General features: G+C 41.9%; 1 protein-coding gene across 2 annotated transcripts in view; it reads right to left on the bottom strand.

Moving 5' to 3' along the window:
- Positions 1-643: 643 nt before the first annotated feature.
- Positions 644-22,957, bottom strand: part of LOC143028386 (U-scoloptoxin(05)-Sm1a-like) — a 29,536-nt gene continuing 7,222 nt past the window's right edge. For both annotated transcript variants that reach the window (XM_076190378.1, XM_076190379.1), the window contains exons 2-4: positions 7,719-7,843; positions 2,159-2,332; positions 644-1,788 (exon numbers count right to left, since the gene is read on the bottom strand). In XM_076190378.1, coding sequence (XP_076046493.1) covers positions 1,574-1,788; positions 2,159-2,332; positions 7,719-7,827 — 498 coding nt within the window. In that variant the 5' untranslated portion in view covers positions 7,828-7,843 and the 3' untranslated portion in view covers positions 644-1,573. The remainder of the gene's footprint in view (positions 1,789-2,158; positions 2,333-7,718; positions 7,844-22,957) is intronic.

The raw sequence follows: 22,957 nt of genomic DNA, 5'->3' as shown, positions 1-22,957 counted from the left end.
ATATATATATATATATATATATATATATATATATATATTCACATTTTTACGCAGTTTGAATTATCTAGTTCAGACTAATGGTGCGAAATTGATACACCTCGAGCGATGCAATGTCATGTTGGCAACACTGACATCTTGAACTAGGGCTATCAATATAGACCACATTTGATATTTGTGTGGAATGACGTTAGCACACCAAAAGCTAGGCAGACTGCAGGCAGATGTATACTTTATGTCTCAGCATATTGAGTGATATGGATAGTAAAGCCTGATAAGTTAATGTTTGTGCTAGTAGTTTGCATAGTTTCTGACAAACTTCCTCTCATACTCTGCATTATCTGGGCTGATGACTGTTTTGTGAAGCGTTAATCTATATAAAAATATGAGTTGATTATACACCTCATTTAATGTTTGGTATAGGTGAACCTTCTCAAAATACTTTATAATGTCATCCTAATCCATCTTTCTTTTTCTGCCTCTCATAAATTCCAACTCTCCACTCCATGCAGCGAGTTGAAAATTAACATTACAATCTTGTTACTGTCACTGCCTCAGGTGATCCAAAGTTCGGTAGAATGTAATATTTTTGAGGGTAAGTTAAAGTTATGTTCAGTGATTTCATTCATGGTGTAAGTGAATAATATTTTCTGTTATTACATGTTTTAATAAATTGCTTTATCAAACAAGTCTTAAATGAATGTACACATAGTTATTGAGTATGTCATCACAATCTACCCATCAGGTTATGTAGTTGCTTGGTTGTTTGATTTAGTTGTAACAACTGGTTGAGGATACTGATGCTTCTAAAACAAAATTTGGGTTATAATTAGTGCTGTGACTCGAATATGGACTGGTGTGCTGATTGGTTTAGCGTGGGTCAGAGGATGTGCGTTCTAGTTTCCAACAAAACAGCTGGAAAATCCTTCCTTCCCACGATGGCTAGCAAATGTTACCAGGTGTAAGAGAATTGGATGAATTCTGTATGCCATAAACTAAAAAAGCAACGATGCCACTTGTCAGGTTTTTATTTTCGTCACAACACAGGGAGTTAGATGAAAGCGTATGATGACGTTTATTCTGCCTATTTTTTGATTCGATATTTTTCTGAACACTGGTACATTTCTCGTACAGACTGTACATATACACTACTTTGAACACTGAAATATTATTTTTTAATGTTTCTGACGACTCTAAGATGCTAGATGGCAAAAATAATAACTTTGCCTTTAGCATTTTGCTGTAAACCGTCGCACGATAAGTGGTCCGAGTATATAGACAGCGTCATTGGACTAAATAGCACTTTCTGTCTCCTTGCCTCCGTATTCCATTCTCCACCTTTTTTTTCCGTATTCCATTCTCCACCTTTTTTTTCCGAAACGGACATAACATGTACATCACTAAAAACCTCATCACACTTACGCATTTCCTCACTTGAAACACACAGAAGCAAACCTGTCAATATCTGGATATTCTGCACCACATTTAGGGCGCTTTGCCCAAGCATGGTGGAGGCCAATTATATTGTCAGCGTCCTCTCCTCGACGCCCAGCGGGGCGCCCTATCACTCCCGTTCTCATTGTTTATTGTACGCTGTTGAAAATAGCCACAGGCCTGATAGGAGGGGGAGAAGCCACGATGAAGGGACTCGTGGCGTGGCTGCATTGCAACCATCGAAATCACAGGTGAGGATGCAGCCAGTCATCTGTTCATTGCTGAATCGAAAGACGCCGCACTGAGAGTCCATGTTCTCCAAGACGCAGGTTCGGATGATCAAGTCTTCACCGTTAACTGTCGGGTGGGGAAGAAGAGGAACTTTAGAACTGTCCCACACTCTTCATACACTCAATATGGTCTTTAAAAATATAATAATAATAATTATAATAATAATTAATAATAAGAAAAGTACCATTTGAATTATTGTACTTGTTGATATAATGAGATCTTAAACCTCAGTTCGGATATCGATGGGTTGACATTATTATGAAGATAAAGTAAAACTCAGCCTCCGGTTCTTCACGAACAAAATTCAAAAATTGACTAAACGCGGAAAGTCAGTGACCGTTAAACACAAGACCAGTGTGTAGGGAACCCCATGAACCGCGCAGAAAAAAAAAAGCGAACTACTACTAGGCCCTACGCGTGGTACACGATAACTTACCCGACGTTCCAATAATCTTGACGCAGTAGTTGGCAGGGAAATTTCCAATATGGTGCTCCTTCGGAACCTGGCAGTCGACTGAATACGTGGACCGGGCTGGGTGGTAGGGATCCCCGCAGTTGACGTCGCTTCCATTTTTTGAGGAACACACGTAACAGTTGATGCCTTCCACTCCTGGAAGATACAGTGAATGTACTGGTTGAAGACAGATCGTATCAGTGGGTGTTAGTACTATCACCGAGGTCTGGAACCGACCAAAGCATACGCTGAGTGAAGATTTATGGGCATCCTGCATTCGCCCATATCACTAAGACACACCACAACACCCTGCAGACCATACAAAACGAAACCCTAAAGACAATTACAGGCTACACAAACACAACATATCCCTTACACCATCAAACAAAAATCCTGAAGGTCAAGGATCACTTTGATATGGAAGGCACACAAACACTTGCCGCAGCCTCCACAAAAACAGCAGAACACCCACACACGCCAGAAAACAGCAAAACACACAAATACCTATGCCACACACAAATACTCCCTCTCTTCCTCCACAACCACCAGACACCAGCATCTAGAAACGTATCCACAATCATATCACTCACGGCTCCATCAACAAATTGAAAGACAATACAATGCTGCATGCCAGACCCCCTGATGTCCACCCTTCTGAATCCTCTCTCCCACGAAAGGACAGAGTCCACTAGCCAGACTACGATGCGGCCACCATCGAGCTCTTCTAAGCTACCAGAAGAGACTGGATGACTGGATGTAACACTTCAACCCATACTACAACACATTATGGAAGAGTGCATTGTACACAAGCATGTGCGCCAACATCAAAACATAAACTATGAGGGATTTGTGGGAAGGCTCCGTTCCAGCCGTGGCGTTCCACAGGGAGACGACCGGGACTGCTCGGCCAGACAGTCTAGGGAACGACAACAACAAGAGCAATAGCAACGACAGTGTGTGCGAGTCTCATTCTTGTCCATAATAGGAATTGATTTTTTAGCCACAGTTCCTGGTAGTTTGAAATTTTATTTCTTCTTTATGGGTAGATCTAATGACTAATACGTATACAAGGTACGGTATAACTAAGTTAATATATGTATCATTACCGTGTATTAGGTATTATTACTGTTGAAGTCGTAGCAGATAATTTTGTTGACAAATTCGATTATGTTAATACATAATAATGATACAAAGATTAACTTGTTCTTTTCTAAATGATCTCGCACTAGCTAGATAAATAAATGAATAAATAAAATGCATGTGAATATCAGTGATGAGCAGAGATGGCTACATGTTTCCTTTCTGTTTTGCTTTGTGGTCACATAAGCTTGCGGGTCTCGCGTTTCCCGCTGTTCTCTTCGATCACCATGACAACAGAGGAATTTATGACGTCATGTCGCAAATGAGGGCCTTGCATACCAGACGACTCGGCTTGCAACATTCCCCCATTTTTCAGTTATTGGACTTTCTTTTTCAAAAATGTTTAATATATAAATTCTAACGTGCTTCCATTGCATTTTCACTGCCTGTGACGTAATCGCGAGGGTGACATTGAAATGAATTAAATTGTCTGGCGGTAACCAAAAATAAAAAGGTACTATTCAATTGGTACTGATCGAATACTATTGTATCATAAATCGTACCTAAGACACAATGTACGATAATGTGCGGATGTGAAAAAATACACAGATATGATAATTAAATAAATATAAACGAAAAAGTGAGTATGTATAGAATGGGCTCAAACCAGCTTGAGTTTATACTCGAATGCTAACAGTGTTGTAAACACAGTGAAAAATTATCGTTTCCATGCGTGTCTACTTAAGTGGTCACGACTACCCATTCAGTGAGGCGCATTAAACTCCTAAATTTAGTTCCATGAGAATAACGTCCATGCCCTCAACAACAACGCTACCCTTTCTAGACATCAATGTATTTGTAATGGTCTAGGGTGGCCATGATCTAATCAAGTTAGTACACATATAATAGCTGTCAACGGTAACAATAACAATAATTACCATCGTTTTGTTAACCTTAGAGAATGTTCTCTGTGTGTAAACACTGGAAACAGTTTAAATTATAGACGAATGTTTTGCATGTACCACAGTAACAAATATCAAAGATTGTATCAGGATCTATTTTGTGATAATGATACGAATTCCCATTAGCAAGAAATTAACTGCATTTTTTTCTTCAATTGTAAGTTTAGTAGATTTTATCTACTCATAAAAATTTTAATCAAATAATGAAATGGTCACTTTAAATTATTAAGTTTTCTACAATATCATTTAGGAACAAAGTTACTAGGTAGCTCTGTGATCGATGAAGGGAAATTTCTGCCGTCTGTGTTTGATTGTGATTTTTTTTTTTTATGAAATGCACTGCTCTATTATCAAGCTCCCGTCAGTAAGGTATACCTTGAAAAGGAATTAAATAAACAGGGGGCAGGCAGAATAAAACGGAAAATGCTCCATGACAAGGAAGGCTTTAAAACTAGTTAGATAATATGAAGTGCTTAATTTCTGTACTTATGCAGAGGGAATCGGACAACAGCGGGACGACTGGTAAGGTTCCATTACTTCGGCCAGGAGAGGGAAAGTTTGAGTGCAAATTTTGTCATAACTTACATACTGAAAGCATTATGTCGTATTCTAAATCTCATAACAAATGAACCAGCTATTAAAACCTGGTACACTGTTCACGAGTGATGAGAGCGAAATAAATAAACGAATAAATGAGACAGGAACGGCGGAAAGCAAAACTTTTTACAATACTTGAATTTACTCTACCCGAAACGTGACCAGTCCATCCTCGGACGGCTCTAAGGAAACAGCAACGGAAATTCATCGATTTTTCTGTGAACAACGACTCAAATAGATACTATCGACGACAAATCTGAAGGTAAGGAAGGTTGATACATATGAAATATATATATTACAAATAATTTTGGCTTAGAATATATCAAATTTACGAAGAAACAAATGTATATGTGCAGTTCAAAAAGAACTATTGTGGCACAAGATTTACACACCTTTAATTATATGAATAATCTAATGGCATAAGAAAACTCAAAACTGAATTAGATCGCCTGGAAGTAGCCAAAACAAAATGAGTTAAGTAGTTATTTAGCTAAAGTGGTAATTAAAAAATAAATACTCAACCTTAAATATCCAAATTTAAAAGAAGTACAATAAAGAACAACTCTCGAATTATACTGAACATTTCATTATATATATAAAGATTTTATTCCTGGTGACATCATACGTCATTCACCTTTTTTTTTCTATTTCGAAAAAATACTGTAAGCGTTTGTAGAAACGCTAGGCAAGGCATGTGAACTTCAATCATGAGTTTTTTTTTCTGATAGATGTTGAAAACAGAAGGTTAGTGTGTTTATGCCGACACGAAATGCTAAACGCAGAATAACTCATGTTCAGCATACGTTCTCATGAACACCACGTTCTGTACTTATATTGACGTCTATAAGAACACAGAAAGCTCCTGATTTTACCATAAATCAGAGGTGCTTATGATTCATGGACGTAGAGTTTTTTATAAACACATAGTGCGCCTTGCATGCACAAAACGTATTCTGGGAATAATTGCCTAATTTAAGACAATTTATTGATGATAATGTGGCTGGCATTCAGGGATCTTGTAGCCTGCAGCATAAACTGGCATATGCTGATATGGGTCAGCATAGACCAGGTCATGCCTTGATTAGAGATCTTAGTAAAAAGAAACGCTGGGTATCGTCAAAGATATGCTGTTGTTTGACAACAGCAGCATATGCTGTTGCTTGCCGACCGCAGCATATGCTGTTCTTTGCCAACAGCAGCATATCCTTCATTTTATTCTTTCAGTTTTCCGAATAGCAGGTTCTCATGTATTTTAGGAACATTGAGAAAACTCATCGAGTGTTCAATGCGTATATTTATCCGGAAAACGCGAAAACAGAAGACATTTTTGTTGGTCATTATCTTAGACTTAGGGCTGTACTAAAAATAGAAAAAATAATAAATAAATAAAAGAAGAAAAATGGAAGTGCGTTATCGCCTGCTATTTATTAATATATCATATAATTTATGTAGCTATTTATTTATATGCGAGTTTCTGAATTGTTTTGAGTTCGCATATGCGCATGACGTCATGCATTCGGTATATCGTGATGTCATGTTTTCTTTTCATTCTTGTTCTACTTTCTTTGTGTGTGGACAACCGGTCCACTCATCGCGCGAGAAAGAGAGGGAGAGAGAGAGTCTATCTAGTCTATGAAATTTGGGAGTGAGGCTCCCACGGGCTTTAGATGTGAGCCCGTTTGGAGGATATTACATATGAGTGTGTGTGGGCCCAGCCACACACACTCGTACATTCACAAGATGTGCACACCCGTATCAAATTCGCATGCACATCTCAGTGAATGCACCCTTCTAGATATAACTGGTTCGGATTTAAGAGGTGACATCTAATACATAAAATATAAAGAAAAGAGGGGGTGATTCAATGTATGAGTGTGTGTGGCCTTGGCCACACACACTCATACATACATTAGATGTGCATACGTATGCAATATACGTATGCACATCACCATGAGAGAGAGAGAGAGATAGAAAACGGGATGGTGGGAGAGAGTGGGAGACAGACGGGGGGAGGGAGGGAGTGAAGTATCAGAAACGGGATATGACAGGGATGAAAACACAAAATACAGACAGACAGGAGAACACTGAGATACATTGGCTGATTTATGGACAGATAAGACACTGAGAAAAAGACACAGACATTGAAATACGAAGACATACACGTAGACAGAAGAGGAAACAAATACAGACACTGAAAGACAGGAGTATGGGCAGACATACATCGAGACAGTAATGCACACACCGTGAGACAGAAACACAGACAAGACAGACACACAAAAAACAAATACAGACAGAGACTAAGCTCACAGGGTCATGTGGAAAGATAAAGTGACAGACAGACACAAATTGAGAAGCACTACAGTTGAAATACAACGAGATTATATCATTGGGGAATTAAATCCCTTTTCACAAGACAAACTCATCTGTACAGAGAACAATAAGATCGATGAAATCGTACAACAGTTGATGTAAAAGGAGATTATATCATAATCTACTTAAATCCCCTTTTCCACTACATGAACTCATCTGAACAGAGAACAATAAGATCGATGAACTCGATGCTGACGTTCACTTGTTGCTTTCAACTCTTTATAAGGAATTCAATCTCAAGTTTAAGAGGAGTTGCGTTTGGTTTTGGTGTTAATTTAGGGTTTCTTATTATCGACAGATTTAATGAAATAATTTAAAAGCCTGTGAATAAGATGGACCATGGACGTGTAATTTCAAACTGTGATGATCCAGGAATGTTATCATAACATCGTAATAGTATCCTTATCTTAAAAGATATACATGGCTTTATGACGTTCAAGGAAGGGGAAAATTATATTAAATATATTTCTCAACAGCAGTTTTCTTTTTATATGCAGTTTCTCTAGAATATAAATTAATGAAAGACTTTTTACCCTTGGTTCCAAAGACGAGAAGAAGAGCGAAATAAGCGAAGAGAACTACGACTGAGTTCGTGGAAGTCATCTTCGCCGGCCGCGTAGTCGTCTTGGTCGTTGAAGTCATCCTTACCGTTCTTCGTCTGTAAAAAAAGAAGATATATTCATTTAGATTTGAAAATTCACTCGAAAGGTAAATGTCGTGAATAGTTATTACTTTGTGGTCTAATATTGGAGTAAAGAAATTTTTAATTTATGTTATGTACCTTTCCTTCTCAATTTAGAAGACTTTTATTTTTTAAAACGCAGATTCATACATTTTCCATATCGTATGTCTATGTATACCAGTATTGCCTTTGTCCAATTCGTTTGTAATTGGCAGTTGCAGAGAAGTCAATCAGAATGGACACCAAATGTGAGAAAGGGGCTTTAATTAGTGTGACGTTTTGCTTATTAAAGCTTTATCAAGCACATAGACGTTGCACGTTCCAATAATAGTTCCCGTAACAAGGGAAAGTACTAACTAAAGCCCCATTCTCGAATGGTGTTTCTTTTGAGAGCTCTGTCCAATTGTACAATCTGATAAAGGTATTTGTACATCAATCTTCCGTGCACACACCCCTACTCTCCTTCTATACACTACAAGTTTTGCTGAAACTTTATAATGAGGAATGCATGTCCGTATTAAACGCGTCCATTATGAACGTACGATCATAGTCTGTTCAATGATGTCTTTGTTGCTCAACTGCAACCATTATCAACAACTTTTAAGTGTATCAGATTAATGATGAGTAATACTCTGCGACCTTGTTCTCTTGCAAGACTAAAAACAAACTTGAATGCTTGAGAGAAGCGTGTAATGTTACGATTTTTTTTTGGTTTTCTTAGAACTTGCTCCACGGGTTCTCCTGGGAACTCGCTGTAAGACCTAAGGAAAATAAATAAATAAATAAATAAATGAATATATAGATGAATAGATTAATAAAAAACGAGAATATGAAATAGTAGCGGTCTATAACAGACGGGACAATTCTACCTCAAGAATCTCTTCTGCTATTACCTATGTTGATTTCTTGAGTTTTCTATATACTTTTTATTGTTCTCACTTTTTGTAGCAGTCCCCGCTCTAAATCTCTTTAGTATTGCATTTGATACAATGAATTATATCTTATAGTCTTTCCTGAGTATAGTATGATAAAAGTTCTTGACATTTCCCAGAGTTTAGATTTAGTGTCTGGTAACAAGAGTTAGAAAAATATCGTATCCTAATTCTTCATGTATACGTAAATGTTAAAATAAATTTCTGTTGTCTAAGACGGAGGGTTTTTTTCAGTAATATATATGAATCTTCCATGAATTAAGGCGTGGAACTTTCGATAGCAATGCAGTACATCAAGGCGCCGAAATATATTTATGTTACCAGTCAGTGTCGTTATGTTAAGCTTTTGGGTACGTAAGGGACTTGACGTCACGGGAGCGTTCGGCGTCGTCCTCTCTCCCTCCCCCACCTCCACTCCTCCCTCAGTCCCTCTTCCTTCCACATTCATACAATCATCATCATCAATTGGGGGCAAGCTTCCAGGCAGCCACCCTTCCCACTCCAAATAACTCGACTGGTTCAATCCACATCGTCTCCTCCTTTATCGAGGGTTGTTTCTTGTGGAGACGATCCTTTGAGCGGGGTCAACATCAAGGAAACGTGGGGCCACATAATGCCCATATATGGCCGGAGTTTACCTTTACGAATTATGCTGTTGGTAACTGGCCTAGACGAGAGTCTCGTAGTACAGTCTCTGGTTTGATATAAAATCATTCTAGTGACCAGAAATATTAAGACGCTTCCTTAAGTCAGCATTTGATGTCCGCGTCTCACAGTCGTACAGCAAGACAGGGAGGACAACTGACTTGGGTATTCGAATCTTAGTCCTGCACAAATAACGACAACGTCATTTAATATTCTGCTTGGGAGAGTCGATAACACTATATGGGCAATGTCAATCCTTCGAAGTACTCGTATTTCCTGACATAACCCGCCACTGTTATGCACTACACTATCAAGGTATGTGGAGCTTCCCAAGACCTTAATGTCCTCGTCGCATGCATGGGCAGACTGAACTATGTCACCCAGTAATCCCCCCAGACTCCTGGACCCTGGTCTTGGACCAGAAGACCTGGAATCCAGGCGGTCTTTTAACATACGGGTGTGTTACTTGGGCAAGGTGATGTAGGGAGAGATTGATGCGCAGTTTCGTTTGTTTACTTTATTCTAGTGAAGGTACTACGTGTGTCAGAGGCAGACGTGGCGTGGTGGTCCCCGAAGTGGGGGACCGACCGCGAAGGCCTAGTGACGTGTAACAAGTTGAGTACAGGGAACTGACTAACTGACCGGCCTCCCCGCTCGGGGCAGGCAGTATACATATACAAGGGACTGACCCGACGCCATGACCAAACGCGACCTAATTGCGGTGACCCTTTCCGAGCATTGAGTCAGATCAACTACCACACAACTCCACAATGTATAAACTTGCATTTTACGCACAAGCATGCTTGTGGGGTACATGTACGCCACAGTCTCGCCTCGCCGTGCAGTGACTTGAGGGCTGCAAGGCCAGTATCCTCTGCAAACACGAGGTCACTGACCTTGGTCTTGCCAATAGATAGTCCGCAACGACACTGATCGATAAATCTGTCCAAGACCCAGTCCATGTAGGTGTTGGAAAGTCGGGGACGAGGACGCACCTTTACCTCACTCTGAATTAACATAAAAGAAGGAGGACGCGTTTCCTTCATACTCTACAGCACTTTCTGTCCCAATGTCATTTCTTCATAGGAGAAAGGGGAGTTCCTGTCTGAATGAAGCATCAATCTATCGAGAAGTCCCACTACCCCTCAGATAAAAAGAATTGCCTGGATGAAAAAAATACTATCATGATTGCGATATCTAAAAGTCAACTCAAATACGGCGGGAACAGTATTTTTGATGAATAAAATCGTTAAGCGATGTTCGGAACACCATTTGTACAATGCATCACAATACTGAACGACTATTCTATTAATTTTCTAATTGATGACTCATTATATTTTCAAATTACCAAGAGTCGGGGAGTTTGAAAACTGATTTTTGCCCCAAGCAAGGCGACAATAATAATGATGATGTTAATCATGATAATAACAATAATATCAAAACAACTAATTGGTTCCAACAATGACACTAAGGATAATAATAACAATGGTAATATATTACCAAGCCAAGAAGTTGGTGATCGATCAGAGAGAGGAATACTCGATAGAGGAAACGGGGAGAGCTTTTGTGTGCATAGTAAAAAAACACGCTGCAGGATACAATCCCATCTCTTATTGTCTTCAGTTGACAGAATCGATTCTTGTGTTCCCTATTTCAAGAATTCCAGTGTGGCCGAGACCATATTATTCAATCTGTAGTCGGAGGCGGAGAAATATATATTCATCTGTTTTATAGAATTTTGATGCTCGTAAAAAAAAAAAAAAAAAAAAAAAAAAAAAAAAAAAACTAAAGGTTTAAGAAAATGAGGTATCATGGGGTTGGGTCAAACGAACCCGAACCAGTGACGGGAAGAATTGTGAAATTGGACATTTTCATTATTCGATTGTTATCATCATTACTATCATTATCATGATCTTTGTCATTATTACTGTTATTATCATTATCATTACTTCTGGAATGTTTACAACAATAGTCCAAGAATTGCAAGTCACTGGTCAGACTGTTAAGAATTCAGAGAGAGAGAGAGAGGAGAGAGAGAGCAAGAGTACAATGCACCTTGAAATTGCTCTTCTCTACATACTGATCACAATTGTTGGGACAAATCTAATTTATTCATATATGATCGTTTTGATTATAAAGAAAATATCGTCTAAATAATTTTATGAAAGAACCCACAAAGTATACAGGGTGTCCCAAAAATGCTGCGTAATATTTGCGAACACGCAAGGGGGACTAGACTAGAGGAAGGGAAGGGAGATTAACTTTTCTTTAATTTTAAACTGATGACCAGAGCCATTTTCTTGACACACCTGATGGTAATACAACGTTATGATACGTTTCAATGAGTGAGTACATTTTTCTGGGACACTATACACTTACATAATTTTGCTGAATAAAATCGTCTGGCGCTGGCAATTTAAGAATATATAAAGCTCGTCACAACAGCATAGGTAATACGGCCTTGTCCTTCGCCCCATTCTCCGTCAACGACCCGCATGCTGATTGAAATTGATTGGCAATGTGCGTCTGTGTGTGATTCACCATGGTCTTGGATCATGTGTTGGACTCGTGATCGACAGCTATTTCCTTGTCGGAAGAGAGCTCAGAGCTCGTATATGACCGATCCATGGGTAATGCTGTGACCTTACACGCACACACACACCCAACTTCCCATCCACGAGTTATAGTAACGACCTGCAGCATAGCGATACTGAAGTTATTTCAGCCCTGGTCGGGATTCGAACCAGGACCGCCGTAGTGGGCGCCGCGAACGCTACCAACCGCGCCGTCGTGTGTGTGTGTGTGTGTGAATAAGCACATAAAGAAATATCTCTATTGGAATCTGGAAAGAAAGGCAAAATAACTTTAAAGAGTAAGAGAGGGGTCTGGGGAGGAGGAGGAGAAGAGGAGAGAGAAGAGAGGGGGGCGAGGAACCTGGGAGGAGACGAAGAATAAAGGGAACGGAGAGGAGGAGGAAGTGGAGGCGGAGGAGGAGGAGGAGGAGGTGCGTTTGGGGGCAAGAAGGGAACATGTCAAAGGAGGGTTCCAAAACAAAAGAAGAAAGCTCAGTTGGCGGAGGATCAGGAGGGGAGGGGGAGGAGGGGAAAGAGGAAGAGAGGGCGGAGAGAACGAAAGACAGAGAGAGGGATAAGCACAGAGATGGGGAGAGAGCGGGAGAGAGACAAATACAGAGAATGAGATGGGGAGAGAGCGAAAGAGACACACACAGAGATGGAGGAGAGAGATAGTGAGAGAGAGAGAGATGAAGAGAGAAAAAGATGGGGAGAAAGCGGCAGGGGGAAGAGATAGAGACAGACAGACAGACAGAGATAAACACAGAGATGGGGAGAGAGCGGGAGAGAGACAAACACAGAGAGAGAATGAGATGGGGAGAGCGAGAGACACACACAGATGGGGGAGAGATAGAGAGAGCGGGAGGGAGGGAGAGAGCGGAAGACACTGAAAGTGAGAAAGCTTTTGTAATCCTCTCTGTTAATCCTTTAGAATTCATTGGGGCTCTTTCAAACTGAATAAAATCGATAAAATTACCCGGTCAGACACCGGGGAGGTAGGTCGTGGGGGGGGTCCTCTCGGCTGAATAAAATCGCCTGTCGGCAGACAGAATACAATGAAAGGATGATCAGGGTTTCTGCAGAGGAAGGGGAACAGGCTTATGATTTATTAATTTATCTATTCATTTATTCATGGTAGCGGGGGGGGGGGGGAAGTGCAACAATTTTCAATCGTTTCTTATGCAGTTTATAGCTGGGATTTTTTTTTTCTTCTAAAATTGCACATTTGCAGCAGAGTTACATGACCTAGTTGCACGACCTCCACGAGAGTTTCGTTTTTTCTTTACACATGTAATTTCGTTTTATAATGGAATTGCTCTCCATACTATAAATTCGAAACGCACACAATGATGGTAGTATCAATAATAATAATAGTAATGATGATGATGATGATGATGATAATCCCCATTCTCCTAAGGTCAGAGAGAGAGACGTAGGTGGGATGGTGTGGTGTGCTAGCACGCACTTCGACCGGAATTGTGGTTCCGGTTGATCACGCTGCCATTAATTCCCGGACTCTGCCCGGAATGTTATTCAACTCCATTCATATCCTCTGCTTCTCTTCCCGGATTGCCCCACTCTTCCGGGATATGATGCCCAGAAGCAGTCACTGCTGAAATCACTGCTGGGTCTGCAAGTCAGCGACCCGGACGAGAACAGCGCCTCATAACCCGGGGCGCTGAGGTGGAGCTCCTCGTAGTCCCAGATAATTCCTTCCTTTCTCTTCAGTCTCCTCCCTCCCTTCTACTACATCTCCCTTCCATCAGTCCTCCCAACTCCCCTTCCTCATCTTTCTCCACACTTTGCCCATCCTCTTCCACTTAACTTCCTTTTTTTCCCTTTTCTCTCCTTCCTTCCCTTTCACCGAAGGTTCTCGCACACACCATGCTTATGCATTACTGTTTTTGAATTCTCTGCATACCGCTTCAACACTGAACTAGATCAAGCATCCACTACCACTAGGTTGTCCGTGGCCTCACTAGGGAACTTCTGTGGTCCACTAAGGAACTTCTGTGGCCCACTAGGGAACTTCTGTGGCCCATTAAAGAGGCCACAGGTTCCACTGCGTCACATGTTACGTAACTTCCGTTACATCAGCACTTTCTATCCTCTCCCTTCTTTCCCTTCCCTCTTCTTCTCGAAGCTTCTTCACCAATTCCCCCACTTGAATCCTGCATCACCCATACACCCATACACTCCCATGTCTCCTTCACCCAACACCGCATCCTGTACATCTTCGAACAAACAGTACAGGGAGTACAGTATCACGTACACAAACGAGTGTACATAGGACTTCAGTGTACACTGGGTGATATGGTGGCGTTAGGGCAGCACTGTGTGTACAAAGACGGTGTACACAGGTCTCCGGTGTGTACACAGGTCTCCGATGTGTACACGGGTCTGGTGTGTACATAGGACCGAGTGTACAGAAACGGGAGCGGCGGAGTCTGCTCCTGGCAAACATCGGCCAATGCAACCTTGGCTTTGAGTCGAAACTCATCCTCTCGGTACACACACGTGCGTACTGGTGTGTACGTTTCCATACACACACACGCGCACATACACAGCTCGATGGCGCAGTTGGTAGAGTTCCCGGCTGCCACTGCGGCGGTCCGGGTTCGAATCCCGACCAGGGCTAAAGTAATTTCAGTATCGCTGCGCTGTGAGTCGTTACTCCAGCTCTTGTGGGCGGGTAGTTGGTGTGTGTGTGTGCGTGTAAGGTCACAGCATTACCCATAGATTGGTACTATATAAACTCTGAGCTCTCTTCCGGGAGGGTAATAGCTGTCAATCACGAGTCCAACGCGTGATCCAAGAGCATGATGAATCACACAATAAAGAAATTACATATATGTTCGCCAGCTCGGTTTGTTTACGATTATCCTAAATGTGTTTTTACAGTAAGACTCGACCCGGATGTCTACATTTCCATGGTTGGCCGCCTCTACTTCGATGACTTGAAGAACACGTTAGACTAGATGGTTCTCAATTGCCCGGAGCCTCAGAGCCCCCCCCCCCCCATCGCCTCTACCCACGTCCTCCTCGAAGGTGTTTGGAGGATGACCTCGAAGGCATTACTAGTTCGACGAACCACGAACTTCGGTAAGTAGATGTTTCCTTATCTTGATAAAAATCGGCTGACGGTAGATAAAGTTGTTATGATTTGGTTAGAGCAAAATCTCTAAATGGTGTCATAGGAGAGAAGTTGTCGTGATTGCGTCAGTGTGAATGGTTTGTATCATCGTGGACATCAGCTGATGGGTAATGCATATCTCGACTTTATGTTAACAAGATTACTTGGGGGGGGGGTGACTTTCAAGAGTTGCAAACTTGAAATTGTATGATGGAGAATCTTTTTGCAAATTGGGAAACGACCGCTCCGTTCCGTCTTTACAAAAAAAAAAAAAAAAAAAAAAAAAAAAAAAAAAAGATAACTAAATAAATAAATAAATAAATCTACTTTTTGGCGACCGGCAAGGGAAATTGTATTGCTGGATGAGATTGCGCTTGGCCTAGTGCCACGAGCTCAACAAGCGTGAAGCAAAGTATATAATCCTTGTTAAGGATACATCGCTTTTTTTTCACTCGCCTTATACTATTAGGGGCTGTTTTAATGAGAAAGACCCCTTCATACACACATTAACCTCTGCATGTTTCATGGCCCAATGCAAGACCGTCCTATCCCTTGGGGAACGATACAGTCTTTGTACCGGGGATTTTGTATGTACAGTACAGTTACTACACTTAATCATTTTGGTCCCCGTTCGCATAAAAGAGCTCTGGTCTGTACACCATTTTCAGGGATAGTTTTGTAACGCTGAACAGCCAAGACTGAAGGACAACCCCTGAAGTGTAGAAGATGAAATAGAGAACGTCAGTATCCCATTTCCTTCGATCTAGGTCGATTGCTCTGAAGGGCTCTTTCAGTCTGTGGGCTGTTGCTCGATTGAAATGAAACGGACATTTTCATCCTGGAGTGGATTGGCTGTCGGGGAATTAACTCCGGTTGTGACGTTTCAGTGCTAAGGATGTCTACCATGAAGCTGTCCAAACGTTTTTCCTAGCGTCTGTCTTCTGGAATGATTAAGACAGGGACATATCACAACAATGGCAAAGAAAGAATGAACAGTCAAGATAATAATCTCAACGATAAACAGAATAGGAGACTCCAAACTGCAGAAGCAATTTCCCTGAAGATGTGCCGCCAACGCTTAATACCCAAACTGCTGATCTCCAGGCTCTTCCTAGTTGCGAAAGGCCCATCACAACTAGCATCATCTGTTATCGGTTGCATCATCCTACGGACTGGTATCTTCGGTGAGTGATTGCACCTGGGGTTATAAGTGTCCTAACTGGTGTTCATCCCTTCCAATTAAACTATCCTTATAATTGATCAAATGCACTGGTGGCGTCATCGGAAGCATGTTGGCCTCGCATTCCCATAGTCCTGGGTTCGAGTCCCACACCTCACTCCATTCCCAGCAGTGACTATAGTTACTTGCGCCTACAGTTCAAACGCAGAGGGCTGGGGTAACGGCTTCGGCCGCAGTTATGCACGCGCCTCCTGGCGTAAGCACCTCTCCTTCTTAATTGGGTCTCCGAAGATGTTCCATGAAGATCATAATTGGCATACGAGGCTAGTGCAAAGCAAGAGGTTGTAGGGTGAAACCAGAGGAGTGAATTTCCCAACAAGTCAAAGGAATAACGAGAACAAGAAGAAAGCATCGAGAAGAACGCATGTAACACTGAACTCGTTATTTGATTTTAATTGTCATCCGAGAGCGTCTGCCTACCTACAGCAAACACACACACGTATGTATGTTTGCATGTATCTATGACTTATAGTATGATTGCGATAGGGTTTTCTTCAATGACTTTGAAGGAATTCGACAATGATGGCCACCACCTTCGTCTTCTTCTTCGTCTTTTCCTCTGTCCTCGAGATCGTCCTCGACTTCTCCTCCCCTGAGGGTGTAGGTCGTTCTTCCCCCTGCCGGTGGCTTCTTCCTCTCTTTCCGCACCAGGGGAGGGGGGGAAGGGGGGGTCGAAGAGGCTCAGGAGGGGTGCTCAGTTCCTTCAATTGATTTGTACTTTTCTCTCACAGTCTGGAATGTTGGCTTCCATTCCCCTAACCCTCCCTTCCCCTCATTTTTTTTTTTTTGTGTCTCGGAAGGTTGTGTTTTATATATCGTGTGTTTTTATAAGAATAAATATATTTTTCCTCGAGACTACTGCAAGGGACATGTTCATATACGACACCCATTTTCAACCCTTTCCCCCCCGTCATATATGTCCCCACGTCATATATCTACCCCCCTTGGCTTGACGCAGTTATCCATTTACCCCGTGTCGCTCCTACACAAGAAACACATCACCGACCCAAAAATACAAAACAAGAAAAACAGAGAAAAATAATGATATCAAGGTTCTGCAGGAACTGAAAAAAAGAAAATATAAATCCTACTTTTTATAAAATGTAGCTTACCAGGTATAACAAATTTGTAGAGAATCGACACTAAAGTATAAGGTGTATGTACCTCCTAGGGCGTAATTTTCTTAGCACCGAACTTCCCCGGAAATAAAGAATCTCCCTCTTCCCCTGGGCAAGAATCCTTGGTGTGGTGAGCGTCTTGTACACGTCAGTGTTGCTACGAATGGCAACACCAGTGACTTCGGACAAGGGACGGGGGTGAGTGGTGTGTGTGTGTGGGGGGGGGGGGGGATGAGTCACGAGGACGGCGGCGGGGGGTGGGATGTCAGTAGTTGGTTGAGGAATGAGACTGTGATTGTGGAAGGTAAAGGTTACACAATGTTTATGGCCGTTCGTTAATGAGGAATCCCGCACGGATTAACGGACAGAACACTGTAGTTCCCGAGGAAAATCCCTTTTGTTTAGATATCTAGCGATGACCGACGCATGGGGATCTGTCTCACTATCAGTCTGTACGTTATCTATTTATGGAATACATATATATTCATAATAGGACTGCATAGTGTTAGGAATGGCTTGGGATTTGAGGGAAATACAACGAACCTGCAAACTTTCCGTTTCAATTGCCACCGTGGCTTGTGCGACGTTGCCGACCGAGATATATGTATATATATATATATATATATATATATATATATATATATATATATATACACACACACACATATATATATATATATATATATATAAACAAAAAGCTAACGAGCCCCTCTGAGTAGAGTGGTGGAGTGATGTGGCAGAAGCGCGGTCTCATCAAGCCGCGCCGAAAGGCTCAAATTAAAATCGATGTAGTATAACTTCTTCACTCTACAACGAAGCCGCCCACGTGTTTCAATCTGGTTAACACAAGATGATTGTATTGGGGTTAAGGGTTTGCAGCTGGGAGAAAGGGATGTCACTTTTGCTAAGCGGTTAGAATGTCAAAGGGAAGAATATGCATGGAACTATTGATTTTTTTTTTTTTTTTTTTGTGTGTGTGTGGCGAATTCCTCTTATTTTCTCTACAGATATTACGTCTGACAGAAACGCTCATGTGAAGGGTGCTACACTTTTCGTCTACTTGCCTTTGTTGCGTGAGAATAGAGCGCACTCGCCTCATCTAGACTCATCACCGCGAGTCCACGGGTTTGCCAGAACATATTCTATTCTTTGATTTGCCTCAAGCCAAGGCAGGACTCGAACTCAAGCCCAGAAGATCCCAGAGGGACGTGCCACCTGGCGGCAGATAAAGAAACAAACTCCGACCTCCTTAGAGTATCTGGGCCCGAAGAGCGCCGGACGGGGGATCCCGCCGTGGCTCGGTTGGTAGCGCGCGCGTCTGGTAACCGCGTGGGGTTTCGACGTCTGTTCGAATCCTGCCCGCGGCGCTGAGGTTAGAAACGGAATCCACTCCGAGTCATGGCCCCACACCAATGCTCACATCGGACTTGAGGTGACTTGGTGACGTCACTGTGTGTGTGTGATGCATCAGCGGGTATCGTAAGTGATGTGGCTATAGCGTGGCCACCGTCTCCTGCGTTCGAACATTTCCGGACCACCTGGGAGGATGAGCTCTGAGCGGGTACGAGTCCCGCAAACCACAAACAAAATAAAAGGTGTCGGGGGACCATAGTGCACTGGCTGAAAGACCTAAAACATAACGGAAAGGCTGAGAAGTGAGAGAAGGAGCGGAGGGACGAAGATGTCGCGAGATCTTCTGGATGTCGATGATAAAGGAATAATGGATGGAAATGCGATGTTGATTAGGGACCTAATGAATATTAATATCGGTGATTGGTGATGAGGATGGAGTGGGAGGCGATTGGGGGGGAGGCCGAGGAATGGGCTGACAAATCTCTGTGGAAAACTCATCACTGCGTGATTCAGTGGATTGGGTGGAAAGTCCTAATCATATTCAGAGGATGGATGAATGGATGGATGGATATCGTATGGAAGGGAATGCGACAAAGCAGAGACAAACGAAGATTTTGAAAAAAAAAAAAAAAAAAATCACGTGTGGGATTTGTGATCGACGACTATTTCTCTCCCAGATAAGAGCCGAGCTTTGGGGTGACCTTGTCATTTCACAAACATACCACCATCCCATTGCTTAAAGGGGACAGTAACGGTTTGCAGTATGGGTAAAGCTTTCGAGCTGTGAACAGGGTTCGAACTCGGACTTCCAGTGTGAAAAATCTAGACGCTAGCCACTACACCGGCAAGAATTTGTTTTGGCCGGCGCAGATTGATTTTATTCAGGTGTGAAATGACGTCACTAATAAGATGGGGTGGACGCTATTTTAAGAATATAACCTGGTTTCTCTAGTTAATCTAGCTCACCAGCTTATCTATTAAATCTAGCGATAACTGTCCTAGATAAGGTGGTGCACCTCGAAGATTTTATTCTGGTTGACTTCTGGAAAATCTGTTTGTCACTGGAATTCTGGATACAGACGTGGAGTGTGCACGTGGGGTGGTGGAGGAGGAAGCGCTGACGCTGAACTTTGAGCGAACAGAAGGGAGGAAGGACGAGAAAGAAAGAATCGAGAAAGGTCGAATTAAAAAAGATGAAAATACTTGAATGCGACCGTTTGACGTCGACAGCTATCTTTGGCTTCTCTCTCTCTCCACCTACCTAACGTCGCCATTCCAAAGTATCCCTTCCATTATACAACAAGAAATATTTTAAAGGTTTCATCAAACAGTATAATATTGGATTCAATATTTTCTTTGTAATTCTAGACTGAAGCTTATCTCCTCTTCCCGGGAATTTAAGTTATCATAAAGACAGTTGGACGCATCTGATAAATACAAGCGTGCAAGTGATCGAGTCGTTTTGAATTTATTTTCACTTGGACGACTTGACGTCGGAAAGAAAATGTGACCTAACTAGTTTCATTTTCCAAACGTCTTTCTCTTTTCTTTGGGTTGTATGGATACTCGAAAAGAAAATCAAATTTCTTTTGATACATTGACGCCTGGTATATAATGAATATATATATATTTTTTCCCTGTTTGCAATGGTAGCAAATGTGCTTGGTCTGGTCGGCTTGTACGGTTTGTCTTGAAAGAAAACTGAGTTTATTGTCGACGTTATTAACTCAATTTATAAAGGATGAAATTTCACAATAAGGTGGCGGGGTTTTATAAATTCTATTCTGGCTAACTACAGGCTATTTTATGTAACTGAAGGGGCAAAATATATAAAATCAAGCAACGTCGCTAGGATCAAGGTACCGCGCGCGCGTCATTCACCATTGTTTTGAATCACGTTTTGATATTATTTCAGCCCTGGGCGGGATTCGAAACCCTGACCGCTGTAGTGGCGGCCGGGAACTCTTTCAACTGCGTCTGTGTGTGTATTATATATATATATATATTGGCCGAAATATGGAAGTTATACTTCTAAGTTTCCTTTTATTCCGATTGTGGGTTCTTCGTGATTATTATTTACAAATGTACCACTACATTTTGTCCAAGTGATATATATATATATATATATATATATATATATATATATATATATATATATATATATAATATATATATATATATATATATTGGCCGAAATATGGAAGTTATACTTCTAAGTTTCCTTTTATTCCGATTGTGGGTTCTTCGTGATTATTATTTACAAATGTACCACTACATTTTGTCCAAGTGATATATATATATATATAATTTCATTAACAGCTGTTTCGTCGGCAAGATCCGGCGCTTCTATCCTTAAGGACACTGCCGCATCGGAGAGACGACATCAAAGAGGAGACGAAGAAGAGATATTTGAGGCGCGGGTGGTACAACGGGAGAAGTATTGAGAGGCAACCTACGCCATGAGGCGCTGAGTAGCTGCGCCCGAAGCCGTCGCCTTTGGGGACTGTTTGTTGGGGGGGACAGGTGTTGGGAATCGGAGTAGAGTGCGGGACTCGAACCCAGAGCTGAGTGAATGCGAGACCGGCCGATGACGTCACGAGGGGAGTAAGGGGGATAGTACAAGTAGGAAGAGTGGTCAGCTTTACGGACATGGAAGTGGAATTGCCGCCAGACATGCAAGAGTGGACGCAGTGGAAGGCATTGAGTGGAACCAGAGGGAGGGGAGGATGGGAGGGGAGCCTGAAGCCTCGTCGCACACGGGGAAGCTAGTTTAGTAGCCGCTGATGCTAACTGCCGCAAGTTAACTTCCCTAAGGAGTAAGCGTTGACACAAGGATAGTCCGGAGGCAAGTTGACTCGCTTTCCGTTCACACTGGGCAAGTGGAGGGCTAGTTTACAAGTCGCTTTGCTAGCACTAATGGCTACTATACTACCCCCCCGTGTCAACGAGGCTCCAGCATGGGGCCAGCACTCCGAGACATCTGCTAAACTATGCACCGAGCTACTTCAGGTAAATGACCACGTGAATGAGATTCTAACACGCGAGCCAAGGACACCTACCCCAGGAGACGCTTAACTGCGGTCCATTTCTTCACCTTATGCCCTTGGATCAGTGGCGGATCTAGGGGGAGGGGGGCTGAGGGGGCTGAAGCTTCCCCCCAAAAAAAAAAACTTTCATTGCATCATTGTACAGGTTGAGAAACCTGCAACGTATGCACCGATGCATGTCAGAAAGCAGTATTACAGTGGCAGAAGAATATTCAACACATCATTGAGGGTAATTCTTTAAAATGTAAGATTAAGTATTACTTTTGTTCAATATTCTGAAAAAATAAGATAAAGTGAGAACACGCCAATTTATATTCAAAATCATCTTATTCGTGTTAGAGTACATCTCTTTAAAAGCGTCATTTATATTTACAAAAATCAGGTTAGCCACCCCTCCAAAGCGTCATCTACATTAAAAAAAAAAAAAAAAAAAAAAAAAAAAGAGGATCCGCCACTGCCTTGGATAGCCGGGGTACGTGGCATTCATGACGATTTACTGCAAAATCTGAAGTGAATTTTACTGTTCATGAAGTATAGAATTTTTGTCAGTAAAACGCCTCGTCTTCCCTATTTTCGCATGAGGGACAAGGAAGAAGGGTCGCCATGTAATCGAATCGGTGGGGGTAGACCAGTTCCTGTCGTCGGGTCCTGCTGTGGATGCGCTGTGTCTTGCTGCATTGCTTCTGACCCAGGGAGTGGGCGGGAGACGGGGATGGACTTTGATCCACAAGGGAAACGAATGGGTGGAGGAAGAGACCTTTTGGTATATGGATAGGTATACTACGCAGAATGTATAGCCATGTAGCATAGTTGTTTATTTTACTATTATTATCATTATTATTATCATTTTCTAATAAAACACATTGACGCTACCCAGAATAGTTCTTGAAATGACGTAACATGGACCAAATATTCAAGGGTCCCGCTTTCTACCGGTTAAAAATCACGCGGTTCCCCCCCCCCACACACACACACAAAGTCTATAAATGATGTCAAAAGATCGACATAAATAAACAAATAAAGAAATGAATAAATAAATAAAATAAATA

This window comes from Oratosquilla oratoria, chromosome 9 (genome assembly GCF_046742065.1).
Source record: "Oratosquilla oratoria isolate Oo_2021 chromosome 9, ASM4674206v1, whole genome shotgun sequence".
Classification (NCBI taxonomy): Eukaryota; Metazoa; Arthropoda; class Malacostraca; order Stomatopoda; family Squillidae; genus Oratosquilla; species Oratosquilla oratoria.
This window is presented reverse-complemented; position numbering and strand designations above follow the sequence as displayed.